The sequence below is a fragment of the Ursus arctos genome, unplaced genomic scaffold, assembly GCF_023065955.2.
Source record: "Ursus arctos isolate Adak ecotype North America unplaced genomic scaffold, UrsArc2.0 scaffold_18, whole genome shotgun sequence".
Classification (NCBI taxonomy): Eukaryota; Metazoa; Chordata; class Mammalia; order Carnivora; family Ursidae; genus Ursus; species Ursus arctos.
This window is the reverse complement of record NW_026622852.1, coordinates 52985213-53000437: the sequence shown is the minus strand read 5'-3', so window position 1 is coordinate 53000437 and position 15225 is coordinate 52985213. Positions and strand designations below refer to the sequence as shown.

The 15225-nt window shown below is 58.9% G+C and overlaps 1 protein-coding gene across 1 annotated transcript in view; it reads left to right on the top strand.

The window, feature by feature from the left end:
• The window catches only part of NIBAN2 (niban apoptosis regulator 2), a 49860-nt gene that overhangs the window by 23855 nt on the left and 10780 nt on the right, over positions 1-15225 (top strand). Inside the window, exons 2-5 of the mRNA XM_026514007.4 lie at positions 6294-6424; positions 11584-11712; positions 13342-13447; positions 14719-14886. Of these exons, the coding sequence (XP_026369792.2) occupies positions 6294-6424; positions 11584-11712; positions 13342-13447; positions 14719-14886 (534 nt within the window). The remainder of the gene's footprint in view (positions 1-6293; positions 6425-11583; positions 11713-13341; positions 13448-14718; positions 14887-15225) is intronic.

Below are 15225 nucleotides of genomic sequence, written 5' to 3'. Positions count from 1 at the left end.
CAGCTGAGCCAACAGGGACCCACCCACCCATCTTACAGATGGTACAATTAAGGCCCAGAGAAGATGGGACAAGTGAGGATCCAGTAGGTGTGAAGGTTCCCTGCCAGCTCTGACCAGATGGGGGCTGGAGACCCCGGGCTTCAGTACTGGCTCTGACAGCTGTCAACCGTGTGACCTTGGGAAAGTCACTTTGCCTCTCTGAACCTCAGTTTCTTCATCTCTAAAATGGGGATAGTAAAGTGTGCTTTGCCTGCCTCTTGGGACCAGGTGAAGGCCCCAGAAGAAAGTTTAAGGCAGGGCTTTGGAAATGGTATTGTGGTGCCATGTGGGAGACCGTTGGATAAGGAGGCTTTATGGGGTGGGGGCTTTGTACAGACTTTGAAACCCACCTCTTTCCCCTTCTGGGCTGTGCATCTCTGAGTAGGTCACTGGGTCTCCCTGAACCTCAGTTTCCTTATCTGTAAAGTGGAGTAATAGTATCTGTTAGGGTTCAGTAGGCTGCTGTGTTGAACATGTGTAAGGTTTTAGTGAAAGGCACACCTGATAAACTCTGGGGGCTCTGGGGACAGAGTGAGGAGGCCTGGATGGTAAGGGGTGCCTCTGGGTCACTCTTGATGGTCCCAAAAGGTGCAGCCCTTGGATTCTAGTTATCTGGGGGCAGAGTTGTGCTAAGATCCACAGAGATTCGGATGCAAGTTCCCGTATTCCATTAGCTGGCTGCAAGGTGTCACTCCGAAACAAGCCCCGTGAGGGAGTGTGTGTGTGCGCATGTGTGCGTGCGTGTGCGTGCGTGTGCGTGTGCATGTGCACGCGCATGTTTCACTCTGGCCCCCGAGTCCTGAGCCAGGTGGAGCCCACTACCCTCATACTGCAGGCTGGATGTGGAGCTGGAGGCCCCGGGGAGGGGGCAGCGGCCCCCTGAGGTCCCAGAGCACAGCGGTTGTCTGGGTGCAGATTGGGACACTCAGGTCCACTTCCAGAATTCACGGGTTGCCTTCTTGGGCCAAAGAGGGCCTCAGGAGCCCACAGGTGGGTGCTTCCCATGACAACCCCGTGGAGGTGCTCAGTGGGTTTTTGTTGACCTACAAGTGAAGTGACTTCTTGAGCCATTCATCTTTCCAGGCATTGGCTTAAATACCTGTCAAGTGCAGGGTTTTATTCGGCTCTGGGGCCATTTGAAGAATCCGGGTGTGTGCACGGGGCCCTGAGTCAGAGTGGGGTGAGCTTACTGCCTAATTCTGCAGGATGCGCTGGCGGAGGGGCACCGGCTGGGCTGCGATGCACGCTGGGCACTAGCACTAGCACACACTGACGATTGCGCCAGGGGAGCCCCTCCAAGGTCAGGTGGGCAGTGGGGCTCCTATGTGCCTCTTGCGGACCCCTGGCCTGGCTCTCCCACGCCCTTACCTTTGCCTGAGCCCCTCCTTCCTCCTAGTGGGCTCTCCGTTTGTCTGGCCTGTCAGCTGAAGACATACCTATCATTGTCACTATTATTTTGTGGTTCTTGTCCCGGTTCTTTAAAAAAAAAAAAAAAAGTCTTTCCTGGATTTTTTTCGAGCTATAAAAATTATATCTGCTCATAAAAATTTCAGTCTCTTACCATTGTTGTGATAAGCCGAGCGCTATTGTGATTACTAGTGACATCACAGTCACGTTTAGGGAGGTCCTGAGAGCACTTGCTGAGCTATCCCGCCACATGGCCCATCTTACGGCACCTGCTTGTGCCAGGCCCACCCGCCCGGGGTTTGCAGTCAAATCTCAGATGGATCTGAGTGGCCCTTCCCTTTCCAACTTGAGGCTCTGAGCTGGCTGGGAGGCTTCTGGGGCTAGGGGCTGGCACAGTGGGAACTCCTGCCCCAACCTTGCACTTGTCACCCGGAGGCTGGGAGCCCGGGGCTGGAGGCTGGGTCCCTGGCCCGTGCCATCTCCTGAAGCAGCACCGAGGCTGAGTCAGTGCAGGAGGGAGGACGGATGAGCTGTGGAAGGTGGGTGAGGCTGGCACATGCCCTCACACTGCTCCGTGCCAGCATCTCTGTACCTCCCAGCCGTTCCTGGGCCCAGGACCCCCCAGGGTCGGCCCTGCCTCTGGGGATGGAGCCACAGCCTGCTTCCTGTCTGTCCTTGGTGGGAGGGATGTCCTGTGGGGCCCTGTGGACCATGGTCAGAGCCAGGAGCGGGAGGGAGTCAGCAGTCTGTGGGTCTAACCCCCACTGCCTCAGGCTGGATGTGTGCCCTCTGGGGAGCCTCTCATACTCTGGGGCTCAGAGTGCCCTCTGGGGTGGTGAGCCTTGGTCTGGGTGGGCCCAAGTCCATGGCACATAGGGTCTTCAGACACTCTGGGAGGAGGCGGGAAGAGCTGGTACGGGCAGGTGTGGAGGAGAGAGGGGCCCCCGAGGCCTGGGGGACCGTCCACAGACACTTGGGCCGGGATGCTGCAGTGGGGATTTGAGCCATAAAAATCCCAGGGAGACAGCCACTGTAGGGTGGCAAGAAGGGAAAAAGTGGGGTGCTGAGCAGTGCTTACAGGAAGGGGGCTGCCTGGGCCCTGACCCCAGAGCTCAGCGGGCGGGACGAGCATCGAAGGCCAGGGCGGTGCCCATCGGGGTTCTCCTCCAGCACCGGCCGGACAGGCCGCTGGGGACCCTGTTCGGGGCTTCTCCCCTGTGAACCCTTTATCTCAGGAGGGGACTGCACCCCCTTCCCCAGCCTGCCTCTCTGAGGTCTTTCCAGCCCCCAGTCCTAGGCCCCCTACGGCGCCGGAGTCCTCGTCCTCTGGCTTCCTGTGGCACTTCCTTTGTACCAAGCACAAGCCAGTTCCTTCCAGGCTGTCTTAGGACATCTCTCAAGAATGTGCTCAGCGTACCCTTGCCAAGAAGCCATCCTGCGGCCCTGCTCCCTTCTAGCCCCCCACCCCCCAGTCTTCCCTTTCTAGCCCTCCTTCGGCCAAACTTGGGCCGAGCACACCCAGTTTCCTGGCACTGCCTGGGACCCTCCTTGAATCCTTAATCCTTTGAGGAATGATGTCACTGCTGCCCCTGGCCCGGCGGCTTCCCCAGTCCTGTGGGGCCTGGCGCAGAGGGGACGCCTAGTAACTGGCAAGTGGACACCCCCCTTTGCTCAGCACCTGCCTGTGCCAGGCCACAGGGATGAGCAGAAGGGCGCCAGGGCCACGTTCCCCGGGGTGCAGTCAGCTCTTAGATACTAGCATCCCGATCCATTAGGCTCCCGACTTGGGAGAACAAGTTTGGATAGTAAGGGACCCCACTCTGTGATCTCTTTGGTTCTGGAATTTCAGGTAGCCAAGGTTTTATCGGAAAACAGATTCAGATCTATATGGTTCTCGAGTTTGGATAGCGAGGCATGCCTGTAATTGTAGCTGGGTGAAGCTGCGGGGGTGGGGGCAGGGGTGCTGTCCTCTTTTTGGGGGTACAGGGTGCCTGGGGCCACTGCCTCTTTTCCTATCCCATTTTCTGTCCATTTCAGCCCATACCCTCTCCCCTCTCCACCCTCTGCCTACCCCCCCCCCCCCCCAGTCCTCATGCCCTCCACTCCTGGACCCTGGTCCCACAGTCTCACTCCAATAGCTTGTCCGCGTCCCATTGGGAGGGCTGCAGTGGATTTTTCTCCTCACCCCCTACCCCACCTGTTCCTCCTCAGCCCGGGTACTTCAAGCCTATCAGCTTCATCTTCGCCTTCTGGCTCCTAATGAGTCCCCTTGTTCTGGTTTTCACTTCCTCAGCCTCGCTAGCTTCCGCTCCAACCTCCAGCCCACCCCCCACCCCTTGCCCTGGGGCCTTCATGCACCTGATGGGATGATGGGATGTTGCCTTGCCCTTCCCGTTCTCCTCCCCAGTCCAGCCCCCGGGCCTTGAAAACCTAGCCACCGTCTGCGGGATGCAATATCTGGGTTTTGCTGAGAGCATGCTGTGGCTTAGGCAGACCTGGCTTCGAGTTCTGCCACAGGACAGCAGCTTCCTCCTGGGCCTGGCTTCCCAAGGGTCAGGGAAGATTCTGGCCCTCCTGGAAATCATGCTCTGAGGCTGGCGTACCGGGGGCTGGTCAGGCCTCCCAGAGCTGAGGCTGGAGGACCCTGGAGATCCTGCACAGCGGGAGAGTATCCGTGGGGTGTCTGGCTGCTGGGGGCAGAGTCGGGACAAAGCCCCGGGCTGAGGCTGCCTGGCCTGGTGGCTGAGACCCTGGCCCTCCAATCCTGGGTCTGCAAGCCACCTCGTCCCTAAAATGGGAAAACAACAGCACTGACTCCCTAGGGATTTCATGAAGATTCTTTGGGGTCCTGCATGCAGAACTTGCCCACCCACTGGCTCAGGTTCACACTCGCTAAGCCGCAGCTGTGAGGATGGTGACGATGATGTGATTTATCAGTATTAGCGTCACCTACGGTCCCATTTTCTCTCTTTGGCTCCAGTTCATTACCCCTTCTTGCCTGCTCCCCCCACCCCTCCCAATCCTGCCTCATCGTTTTTCAAAACAATTCCCATGGTCTTTGAGAGAGTTCTGGTTGTTTATGGTTTTTAAAAAATAGGCATTCAAATTCCTCATTTGTTTCCCCCCCCTCCTCTCCCCAGGTTGGAATCTAGACAGCCATGACCTCATTCCAGGAAAGGGGACCACAGACAGGGTCTGTGGAGAGGGGGTCCTTGAGCTGAGCTCTTCCAGAGGGAGTAGAGGGAGTGAGCCTGCCTGAGACCCTGGGTGGGGATGTGGCCACATGCTTTCAGCCCTTCTCCCTGGCCACCACCTCCTAGCAGGGCTCCTGGACTGCATCCCAGCTCCGCCACCCACTGGCTCTGTGACCTTGAGCCGGTGACTTAAGCTCTCTGGGTCTCAGTGCTTCTTCTAGGTCTTCTCTAAAATGGGAATAACACCAGCCCTACCTCACAGGGCTCTTGAGAGGATTAAATGAAATGCCTGAGAAGCAGAGACCAGCCCTAGGAGGCACGGCGTCTCATCAGCCCTTTCTTTGAGGAAGGACCGGGTCTTCAGACCTGGAATCCAAGGCTGGCAGAGATGGCCTGTCCACCATGGAGTCTAGTCTTCTTAGTGTTCAGGGAACTGAGGCCCAGAGAGGGGAGCCGCGGAGTGAGCCGGCACAAGCCCTAAGTCAGGACTCGAGTGGCAGCTTCTCGGGACCAGGAAATCTCTCCCAAGGAGAGGGCCTCCTTGTCATGGGTCACCACCCTCCCTGGGCCTCAGTTTCTCCATCTGTAAATAGGGATACCCAGGCAATGCGGGTCCTGAGCGTCTGGTGTGTGCTTGGCGAGCCCTGGAGGCCACGAGAGTCACCTTCTCTGTTCAGAAACTGCTTTGGCAGCAGAGAAGCAAAGGGCCCGTGGAAGCAAAAAGGTGGTTAACTGGGTAGATGAGTTCAGTTTAGAATGTTTATTTATTTATTTTTACTGGGGAAGGAATCACGTTGTAAAATAATTCAAATGCTGTAAAAGTGAATAAAGCCGAAAATGCAGTTGGCTCGGCCCTCCCGTTCCCACACCCAGGGGTCCCACCCAGAACAGGTGGGGGAGTGCTGCCTTCCAGACCTTTTCCTCCGTCTCCAGACATAAACAGTTTATAGGCACGACCAGGAGTGATTTTAAATGAGGTAATATTCAGCACGTGGTTCTGTAACTCGCTTTTCTTCGCGTGGCCGAGTGTGGGCACCTTCCCCCGGGTGGCACCTGTAGGTCCTCCCGTCCCAGGTGCACTGGTAATGGGCTGAATCCGTCCATGCACGCGCATCTGGCTCGTGCCTGCTGATTGCCTGCGTGATATATACACCTGTTCCTCTGCGAGTCGTTCCGAGGGTCCTTCCTAGAGGGTCCTTCCTAAAGGAGGGAGTGCGGCATCCTGGGCCCCGCGTGAACCCTTAAAACTGTACGCGCAGCTGCTGGTCAATTTCCAGCACCCAGGGCTCCGAGTTAAGGTGTCCGCTCCCCCGCACCCTGACTGGCCTGACGGGGGAGCACGGACCTCTCTGCCTGCATCTGCTTGGTGGCTGGTGCTCAGCGTCTTCCCACTCATCTGTTGGTTTCTCGTCTTTTCTCTTTGGTGATGTCTGTCTCAGTTGTTGCCTGTTTTCCTGTCCGAACATCCACCCATCGTGTGCAGGGAATGCACCTGTCCGGCCAGGAACGCGAGGCAGGTGAAAGCCGGAGCTTGTGCCAACGATTTCTTCAGGAGCAGGAATTCGGAGCTGGGCTGATGCCCCTCCCTGGGGTGGGGCTGCTGCTCGCAGGTAACCACGACGACCTCACAGTCTGTTTGTTCTTGCCTTCCAGAGAAGACCGGGAAGATCCTGACGGAGTTCCTGCGCTTCTACGAGGACCAGTATGGCGTGGCCCTCTTCAACAGCATGCGCCACGAGATCGAGGGCACGGGCCTGCCGCAGGCCCAGCTGCTCTGGCGCAAGGTGAGCGGTGCTGAGCCGGGGGCAGGGCGGGCCCCGGCATGGCCCTGCTGAGTGGCTTCCCGTCCCTGGGCCTCAGTGTACCCTTGTTGCCTCCATGGTCTCTAGGGGCCCCACCCAGCATCTTTTATTACTTTTTTTTAAGATTTTATTTATTTGAGAGAGAGCACAAGAGCGAGTGAGCACGAGCAGGGCTGCGGTCAGGGGCAGGAGGAGGGCAGAGGGAGTGCAGAGGGAGAGGGAGAAGCAGACTCCTGGTTGAGCAGGGAGCCTGATGTGGGGCTCAGTCCCAGAACCCTGGAATCAGGGCCTGAGCTAAGGCAGACGCTTCACGGACTGAGCCACCCAGGTGCTCCCACCCAGCTTCTGAACAGGGAAATAACCCGGTGGCCTTGCCAAGACCCCTTCACTCACCGTGGGGACTCCCTGCCAGCTCAGCTCCTCCATTGGTAGAGCTGGGGCTCTGGGATCATCTTGCCACACCTGAGTTCAAGCCCAGCTGCTCTCTCTTTTTTTTTTTTTTTTAAAGGTTTATTTATTTGAGAGAGAGTGTGAGAGCGTGTGCCCGTGAGAGCGGGAGGAGGGGCAGAGGGAGAGAGAAATCTCAAGCAGGCAGCAGAGCCCAATGCGGGGCTCGATCCCAGGACCCTAAGATCATGACTTGAGCCAGAATCAAGAGTCAGACGCTTAACCGACTGAGCCACCCAGGTGCCACTAGCTGCTTCTCTTAAAGGCCTCGTGCCCGTGAGCAAGTCACCTCACCTCGTGGATCTTAGTTTACCCATCTGTGGAATGGGGTAAGAGCACCCGCGCATGGTGGTTGTGAGGACGAGAGGACCAGTCAGCCGGGCGCCTGGAGCAGGGAAGGTGCTCGGGGAGCACTGGCTGATGGTGTCAGCATCATCAGCCTTGTCATTAGCCTGTTAGGAGCAGGATTGTGTTTGCCCAGTAAATATTTGTTGAGGGACTGGAAGCTGTGCGACTCCGGGCCACGGGTCAGCATGGACTGAAGGAGGCACACAAGGCCTCCTGGGAAGGGGCCCGGTGGTGACCGGCCTCCAAGTGGTGCCAGGGGCGGGACAGGCGGAGAGGAGGTGAGGGACAGTTGGAACACGGGCTGGGCCATGAGTGCCTCGCTGGAAGCCGGCAGCCCCAGGCCTGAGCCTGAGGGGTGAGAAGCTAGTCCTTGCTGCTCTGGGGGTGGGACAGGGGCCCTGAGTCAGCCCAGGGAAATCCAGGGCATTCCCATTCAGTGACCTTCCTACCCACCCCGGACAGCCCAGGGGTGGCAAGGAGGAAGGGTGCCAGCCCCACCTCTTCTGCAGGTGGCCTGGCCCCACAGTGGCCCAGCAGCAGCCCAGAGGCTACTTGCTCCTGGCTGGTGGCCTTGGGGCAGAGTGCCAGCCAGCTTCCCTCTGGGGAATTGGACTGGCTGAGCTGATCCCTCTGGGAGTGGGCTCTGAACCAGGTCAGCCAGGCCACCCCAGTGCTGCCGCTCAGGTCCTTCGTGGCTGAATCCTGGTTCGTGGGCTCCAAAGCTGTTCTTGCCCACCTTGCTGCGCCTCCCCACCCAGTCCTGTTGGCTTCCTCCCAGCTGCCCGGGTCAGCCTGTTCCTGGGCTTGGAGGGGGGGAGTCGGGACAGGACTGTAGGAGAAGGATGGAGGCTGGAACACTGTGCTCTGGGGGGAGAGAACTCGGGGGACCCGGCCCAGAGCTGCTTGCTAGCTGCTGACTTGGGCAGTTGAGTCAACCCTCCGGGCTCGGTCTCCTGACCTGACAGGTGGGTACCTCCTGCGGAGCGCTGTGGAGCTGACTGCGCGAGAGAATGAGCGGAGCAGGTGGGGCTCCTAAGGGGTGCGAATCCCAACTTGCCAGGTGACCTCCAGCCCGTGGCCTCACCTTCTCGAGCCTCCGTTTCTCTGTGTGTGGACTGATACCCAGAACAGCCATCATGGGCCAGAGGAGTGAGAGCAGCCTGGGGAGGGGGTGGGGATGTCCAGGGCCGGATGGGATTCAGCTCACGCGGAAAGGGACCAGTATGGGGCCGCTGAGGTGGCAGAGCAGAGCGAAGAGCCTCAGAAGGCCCCAGACTTGGGAGAGTTGGGGCTGTCTCCTTCTTGCCTCCACCCTCCCCCAAACCCAGGTGGTGGAAAATGTGTCCACTTACCATGACACCAAAGGGGCTGGAGCTGGTTTTTGGGACATGTTACCCTTTGGTGACTTCTCAGCGGAAAGGACAGCTGGAGGCATCACCTGAAACGAGACAGGTGGGCCTGCAGTCAGGGCCACACACTGAGCCAGGCCAGGTGCGGAGGCCACTCTGGTCCCACAGAAACTCGGGAGACAGCAGTAAACTGTCACACGATAAGCTGGGTCCTACGAAGGAGATCACAGAGTGAACTCAGTCCGGGGCAGGGTGTCTGGCCTCCTCTGGGTGACCCACCAGGGCTTCTTGGAAGAGGGGCCATCTCTGCTGAGGACCTGCCAGGAGGGGAGAACATCAGACTGAGGGAGCAGCGTGTACAGCGGGGCCGTTCAGTGGCTCGGCCAGGATGGTGGAGGCAGGACGCGAGCCAGGTTCCAGATTGCTGCTCGGGGTGGAGGGCAGGCCAGGGCTGCGCGGCTGAGCAGCTGAGCCTCCGAGCATCACGTGACCCTTCGTGGCTGGTCCCTTGGTATAGTGGCCCGCTCCCCACCCAGTGACAACGGAGGCCGAGGTGGTGCCCGGAAGTGTGGCCTGGAAGGGTGTCTGGCACGTGCCCACTCGTGCGGTGTCACAGGCAGCCTGGGTCCCAGTGACCCAAGACAGAGTGGTGTGTCTGACGGCACGAGGCATGAGAGTCTCTCTGCGGGAGGGACATCTGTAGCAATGCCTTTAGTACCCGTTGTAGGAAAGCCGCAATGACCCGTCAGTAAGAGGAGTAAAAGGAAATCACCCCCAGTCCCTGAAAAAGCAGGGAATTTTGGTCCCATCTTGCCACTCAGGAAACTGGCCATTGTGATAAATCAGGATAATATCATAATAGAAATAACAATGTTAATTGTCATAGTATCAGTTGTTTTTATTAGAAATAATACAGTAGCAATAGTAATAGTAAAAACCCCAGAAATTGTGTTAAAAATAGCAGCTGTGCTGTGTGGGCGCGACATCGTTCTGAGGGGTTATACTTGTGTCCACACCTGCAGTGTGGACCCTGAGGCTCAGAGAGGTGGAAAGGCTTGTCCAGGCTCCCGTGGTGTGGGGGGTGGGGCTGGGGCTGGAATCCGGGCCGTCGGAACCGGGGTCTGTGCTCTAACCATTCGCCACCCACCGAAGGTTCCCAGCCCAGCGTTGGAGAGCTTTGCAGAGTCCAGAATAATTTGCCTGGGCTGGCAGGTTCCGTTTCGTTTCCTGCAGGCCTTCCAAGGGAAACATGACTCTGCCATTTGAAAGTCTTAAAACCCAAACCCGCAAGCAACCGCCCATTACGGGCTGCCCCAGGATCTGGGGGTGGACTCCGGCTTGGGGGGGCGGTGGTTGCTGGGAAGGCCTGCCTGGGCCTCCCGCTGCCCCTGAGGTGGGGCTCCTGCCCTGAGCTGGGAGGAGGACCAAAGGGCGGGGGGCAGTGAGGAGGGTCTTACCAGGGTGTCAGGAGAGCTGTCTGTTCTTTCTTTCTAGAAAAGATGGGGATTTGAGAGCTGGCTTTGAGAGGAGGCCCCTGTCTAAATATAGCCCACTGAGCATAGCTTTGTGACTCAGGCAAAGCCCACTTGTGTGCGAGGTGGGGTGAGGGGGGTGGGGGGGGACCATTTTCTTTTCCTGTAAATATTTTTATCCCTGGGTAGGAAGCAGTCGCGGGGTCCTATTGTTTGAGTACAATGGGCCCTCATTTTCCAAGAGTGTTTTGGCATTTCCCCTTGAAGAGTAGTGGGAAGGTTGCAGGGGAGAAGGGGCCCCTGTGAAGACACAGGGCCCTGGGGGCGGGCAGCTTGGACCAAGGCTCACACCTGACTGCAGTGCAGAGGCAGACCCGAGCAGGGACGCTGGGAGGGGTTAGGCGCTGTTCATAATAGTACTTTCTCCCTGTATTACATAGGACGCGTGTTTATTTCTGCAGAAGGCTCCATACTTATTGCAGAACAGATAGAAGCTTTTGAAACTCCATTCATCCCGGAGTAAGCCTGCCCCCTGTGGCCTCTATCTCCCTTTCCTGAAACTTCCCGGTGTGGGTTTGCTCAGGAAACACGCTCTCAGGCATGCCCCCCCCCCCCCAAAGAAGTCAGCCTGTGGAGCCGGGAGACTGACACAGCCCGGGGAGTCCCAGCAGCAGCCATGGAGGCTCCGGCGTGTCATGAGCCGAGCAGACGGCCTGTCAGGTGCACGTGATGCTTGCCCGTGGCCTCTTACACAGTCCTCAAGATACCTGGCCGAAGTCACTGCTGTCCCTGACCTCATGGTACAAATGAGGACACTGAGGCTCAGACAGGGGATGTGACAGGCCCGAAGTCACACTGAGTCAGAGGTGGAGTCAAAGGTAGGACTTCTCAAGGAAGGTCTGGGCGTTTCTGCTGCCCACATTGTCATCGGTCTGTCAGGATGCTGGTCCAACTCTGAACCTTCCGACTGAGGTCCCCTCCAACCCCACCCAAATGCATGGAGTTCATCTTATTAGCTGTCAGAGCTGGGGAGGCTCCCTGGAGCCCCCTTGGCCAAGTTTTTGTTACCCTGAGGGGAAACGGAGGCCGAGAGCAGGAAAGAGACATTCCAGGGCACCAGGGCCTTCACCGTCCTGGCCCGTGGGCATTTCCCGTCAGGCCGGTGTGGCTGCTGGGGTGGTGGGTGGTCGGGGAATTAGCCTGCCATGGGCTCCAGAGACCTGCCCCAAGGTAGCCGTGCCTGTCTAGGGCCAGGACAGGCGGGAGACCTTGGTCCTGGCTGGGCCCCGAATGCTGGTGCCTGGCCTGGGTTCGAGTCCTGCCATCGCTGTGGCTCTGGCTGGACCTTGGGAAAGCCCCCCTGCCTGAGCCTCCCTCTCCGCATGGCTGAGCTGCAGCCCTGCCTCAGAGAAGGACTCGGGGAGCTCGGGATGGGGGATGTGCTCAGCAGCTCCCCCTTCTTGGGGGACCCCATTGCCCGGCTGGGCTGTGGGGGAGCCGGGCCTCACTCTCACCCCACTCACAGGTGCCATTAGATGAGCGTATCATCTTCTCTGGGAACCTCTTCCAGTACCAGGAGGACAACAAGAAGTGGAGGAACCGCTTCAGTCTCGTGCCTCACAACTATGGGCTGGTGCTCTACGAGAACAAAGTGGTGAGGCCCCCCCCACCTCACCCCTGCTCTGCTCCTTCTCCGCAGCCCCCACCCCCAACCTGCTTGTTTGGCTGGCTTCCCTCTAAACAGCCCAGCTCTGGGGGTCCCCTTTCCCTTTGCCTCCCCATGTAAGCAACTGGCCGCTGGCCCCTACCCACCTCAGATTGTCCAGTCCCTCCAGTTCCAGGGCCAGAGCTTCTCCCCACTGCCCGTCCCCCCAGCCCCCAGCCCCCAGCCTGCTTCCTGGCTGGGCTTCCTGCAGCTCTCCGACCACTCCCATCCTTGCTCTTCAACGGTCGTGACCAACTGCTGACACAGGAGTCTGGCCATTCCCCCCTCCCCCCACTTACCCCAGGGTAGCGATCCCATCTTTTTCCTTCCTGATTCCTCTGCCGCTACTGGCAGCCCCCCTGCTGCCTGGTGAGTGTCCCGCCCATTGTCCCTTATCTTTGCCCTGGGCCTTGGGGGAAGCGCCCCCTGGTTGAGCCACAGACCCAATTTCTTCTACCAGACATTTTTCCACAGTAGCGAAGGATAGGCCGGAGTGCTCTCTGTTCAAGGAGAATCGGGGTTAAAGAAACATAAACAATGTGTGCAGCAGCCTGATGGCCTCTGGCAGGGGTTCTCGAACTGGTAGCTGGCTTCAGAACCACCTGGAGGGTGTGTGACAGAGGTTGCTGGGCCTGCCCGGTTTGATCTGGGTCTGAGCAGGGCCGATAATTTGCATTTCTAACAAATTCTTAGGTGATGCTGATGGTGTCGATGACCTAGGACCGCACTTTGCAAATCAGTGCCCTGGAGGTCCTGAGCCACTGTGAAGAAATGTGTTGGGTAGTGACACCTAGTGGCCAGGGGCAGCACAGCAGCCCTGCTGTATAAGCTACTAGTTAGAGCCGCTTTTTACCCGCTGGGGTAGAAGAAAGCAGTGTCCAGACCTAATTCTCCTCCAGAGGGGACTTGTGTGGAGCTCTGAACCCACGAATTTGCCGGACAGTCAGGGTAGTGGTCAAAGACTCTGGACCCAGGAGGCGCACAGACCAGGTTCATGTCCTGGGTTGGCTGCACGCGGGCCGTGTGGCTAATGATGGTACTCACCTCTCGGAGTGTGAGGATTTTGTGGAAGGAAGCAATGCGGTGCACTTAGCACGGTGCCTGGTGTGTCATAAATACTCAGCCAGTGCTGGCTGCTGCTGATAGGGGCGTTAGTGCTGGTAATGCTTACTGCGTCTGGCTGAGGCCCTGAGCTGATCATGTTACGTGGATCGTCTCACGCGGTCTGCACGCAGCCCCGTGGGGTAGGAGCTGTCGTCGCCCTGGTTTAACAGGTGAGGACGCTAAAGCATAGGAGGTGAAGGAGCTTAATGTCCGCAGCACAGAGACGGTGTCCAGTGGAGCTGGGATTGGAGCCCAGAGCTGGGACCCAGGTCACTACGCCAGGTGGTTTCTAATCCCCGCAGTGGGTGGGCTCCTCCTCCTCCTCCCTCTCTCCCTCCTCCCCTTTCCCTTCCCCTCCTCCTCCCTGCCTCAGGCAGGCCACACTGAGAGGGCCCTGGAGCCAGAGTTGGAGATGGGGCTTAGGCTTGGCCACGCTGTTACACCCTGGGACCATCCCTCTTGTCCCTTCCTCAGGCCTACGAGCGGCAGGTCCCACCCCGGGCTGTCATCAACAGTGCAGGCTACAAAATCCTCACCTCCGTGGATCAGTACCTGGAGCTGGTTGGCAACTCCTTACCAGGTAAAGGACTCCCCCCGCCCCCCCACCGCCTGGTCCCAGGCTGAGATGCCCTGCTTAGATCCAGGAGGTGGCCGGGGGAGAGGGCTGCCCTGATCCCAGAGCTCCAGCCTCCATGTTTGCAGAGAGAGCGGCCAGGCCTCGAGGGACCGCACGTGCCCCCAGAGGGGAGGCTGAGGGGGGTTGCCTGAGGCCCCCCAGCGAACTAGGCGCAGGCGTTGGCTCCCACCCGCGTGCCCACTTCCTGAGCCTTACAGTTGCAGCTCTGCCGGGGGGGGGGGGGTCCCACTGTCTGCCCTTCCCGTGTCCCTGAGGCCCTGTGAGACCCCTGGAGAAGGTGACCGGGGTCACCCTGCTTTGTACACGGTGGAGTCAGTACTGCGTTTGCGAAGAGTTGTTCTAGGTGTCCCGTCCGCCCCGCCCTGTCGGAGGCTCCTAGAAGCCTTACAGGAGCACGTCTGCCTGCCCCATGATCCCAGGGAAACCGGGGGGGGGGGGGCGATCTGGGGGGCAGCCTGTGCTCCCAGATGGGGCTTGGGGTAGAGCGCCCCGTGTGGTTGAGGGCTCAGCCAGAGCCCAGCATTCCAGGATTCCAGCCCCGACTCTGGCTTTGTTTTTGTTGTGTCTTCTCCGGCAACTCGGCACTGGGAGGACTGACCTCGGGGTGTTGTGTAGACCCTGCGAGGTGCTGTGTGCGCCCGCGCCCCACACAGGCATGCAGAGCCAGGGCTCGAAGAAGAACGGTCACTGTGTTATGAACAGTGGTGAGGTCCCAGCCCAGGACCGCTTATCTCACTGGATCTCGAATATCCATGGGGACAAAATAGAGAAAAATCTCCTTTTATTTATTTTCTGGGAGGGAGGCGGAGCCCTCCCTCCCCCTTGGACATGTAAGCCTCGCTTTGGCCTCCACAGCTGAAATTTGAAGGGACACCCAAGAAGGTAACGCCCAGCCTCTGAGCCTGAGGGCTCCAACCGCGTTGCTTGTGCTTTAGGCATGGGGTTCAGAGCCTTTCCCGAGATGCAGTGCCCGCCCTGAGAAATGGGTCCAAACAGATGCCACGGGATTCTGAGGTCCCGTTAGCTGGGCTGCGGCGGATGCAGGGACAGAGAGGCATGCTGCCTCCGCCCTGACTTGCCGGTCAGCCCGGAACAGGCGAGCCCTCTCTGGACCTCAGCCGGCCGTGGCAGCTGGGCCCAGGGATGCGCCGCCTGCCGGCCCGGGCAGACGGAAACTGCAGAGGGCAGTGGCTCAGCCGGCGCTGTCTCCGCAGGGACCACGTCGAAGTCGGGCACCGCCCCCATCCTCAAGTGCCCCACGCAGTTCCCGCTCATCCTCTGGCACCCTTCCGCCCGGCACTACTACTTCTGCATGATGACGGAGGCCGAACAGGACAAGTGGCAGGCGGTCCTGCAGGACTGCATCCGGCACTGCAACAATGGTGAGCAGGGGGCGGGGCGCCTGGGTCACTCCCGAGTGGCGACACCTAACGGCTGAGTGCGGTGCGGCAACCCTGCTCTACGAGCTGTTGTTTCTGGCGGGGGGGGGGGGGGGGGTTGGTTGTAGGGAGACATTGCGATGCTGCCTTTTAACCTTCTTCCTTGAAGAAGACAGTTCTGTCCTGCTCAGAGAAAATTTGGGAAATTGTTCTCAGAGCGGGTGTGGTTGTTGAGCCCTTGGACCCTGGAGCACAGAACCACAGTCCTGATTCTGCTCCTTCCTAGCAACATGACTTCAGGACCAGCTTACCTCTCAGAGCCTGTATAAAATGGGATAATAG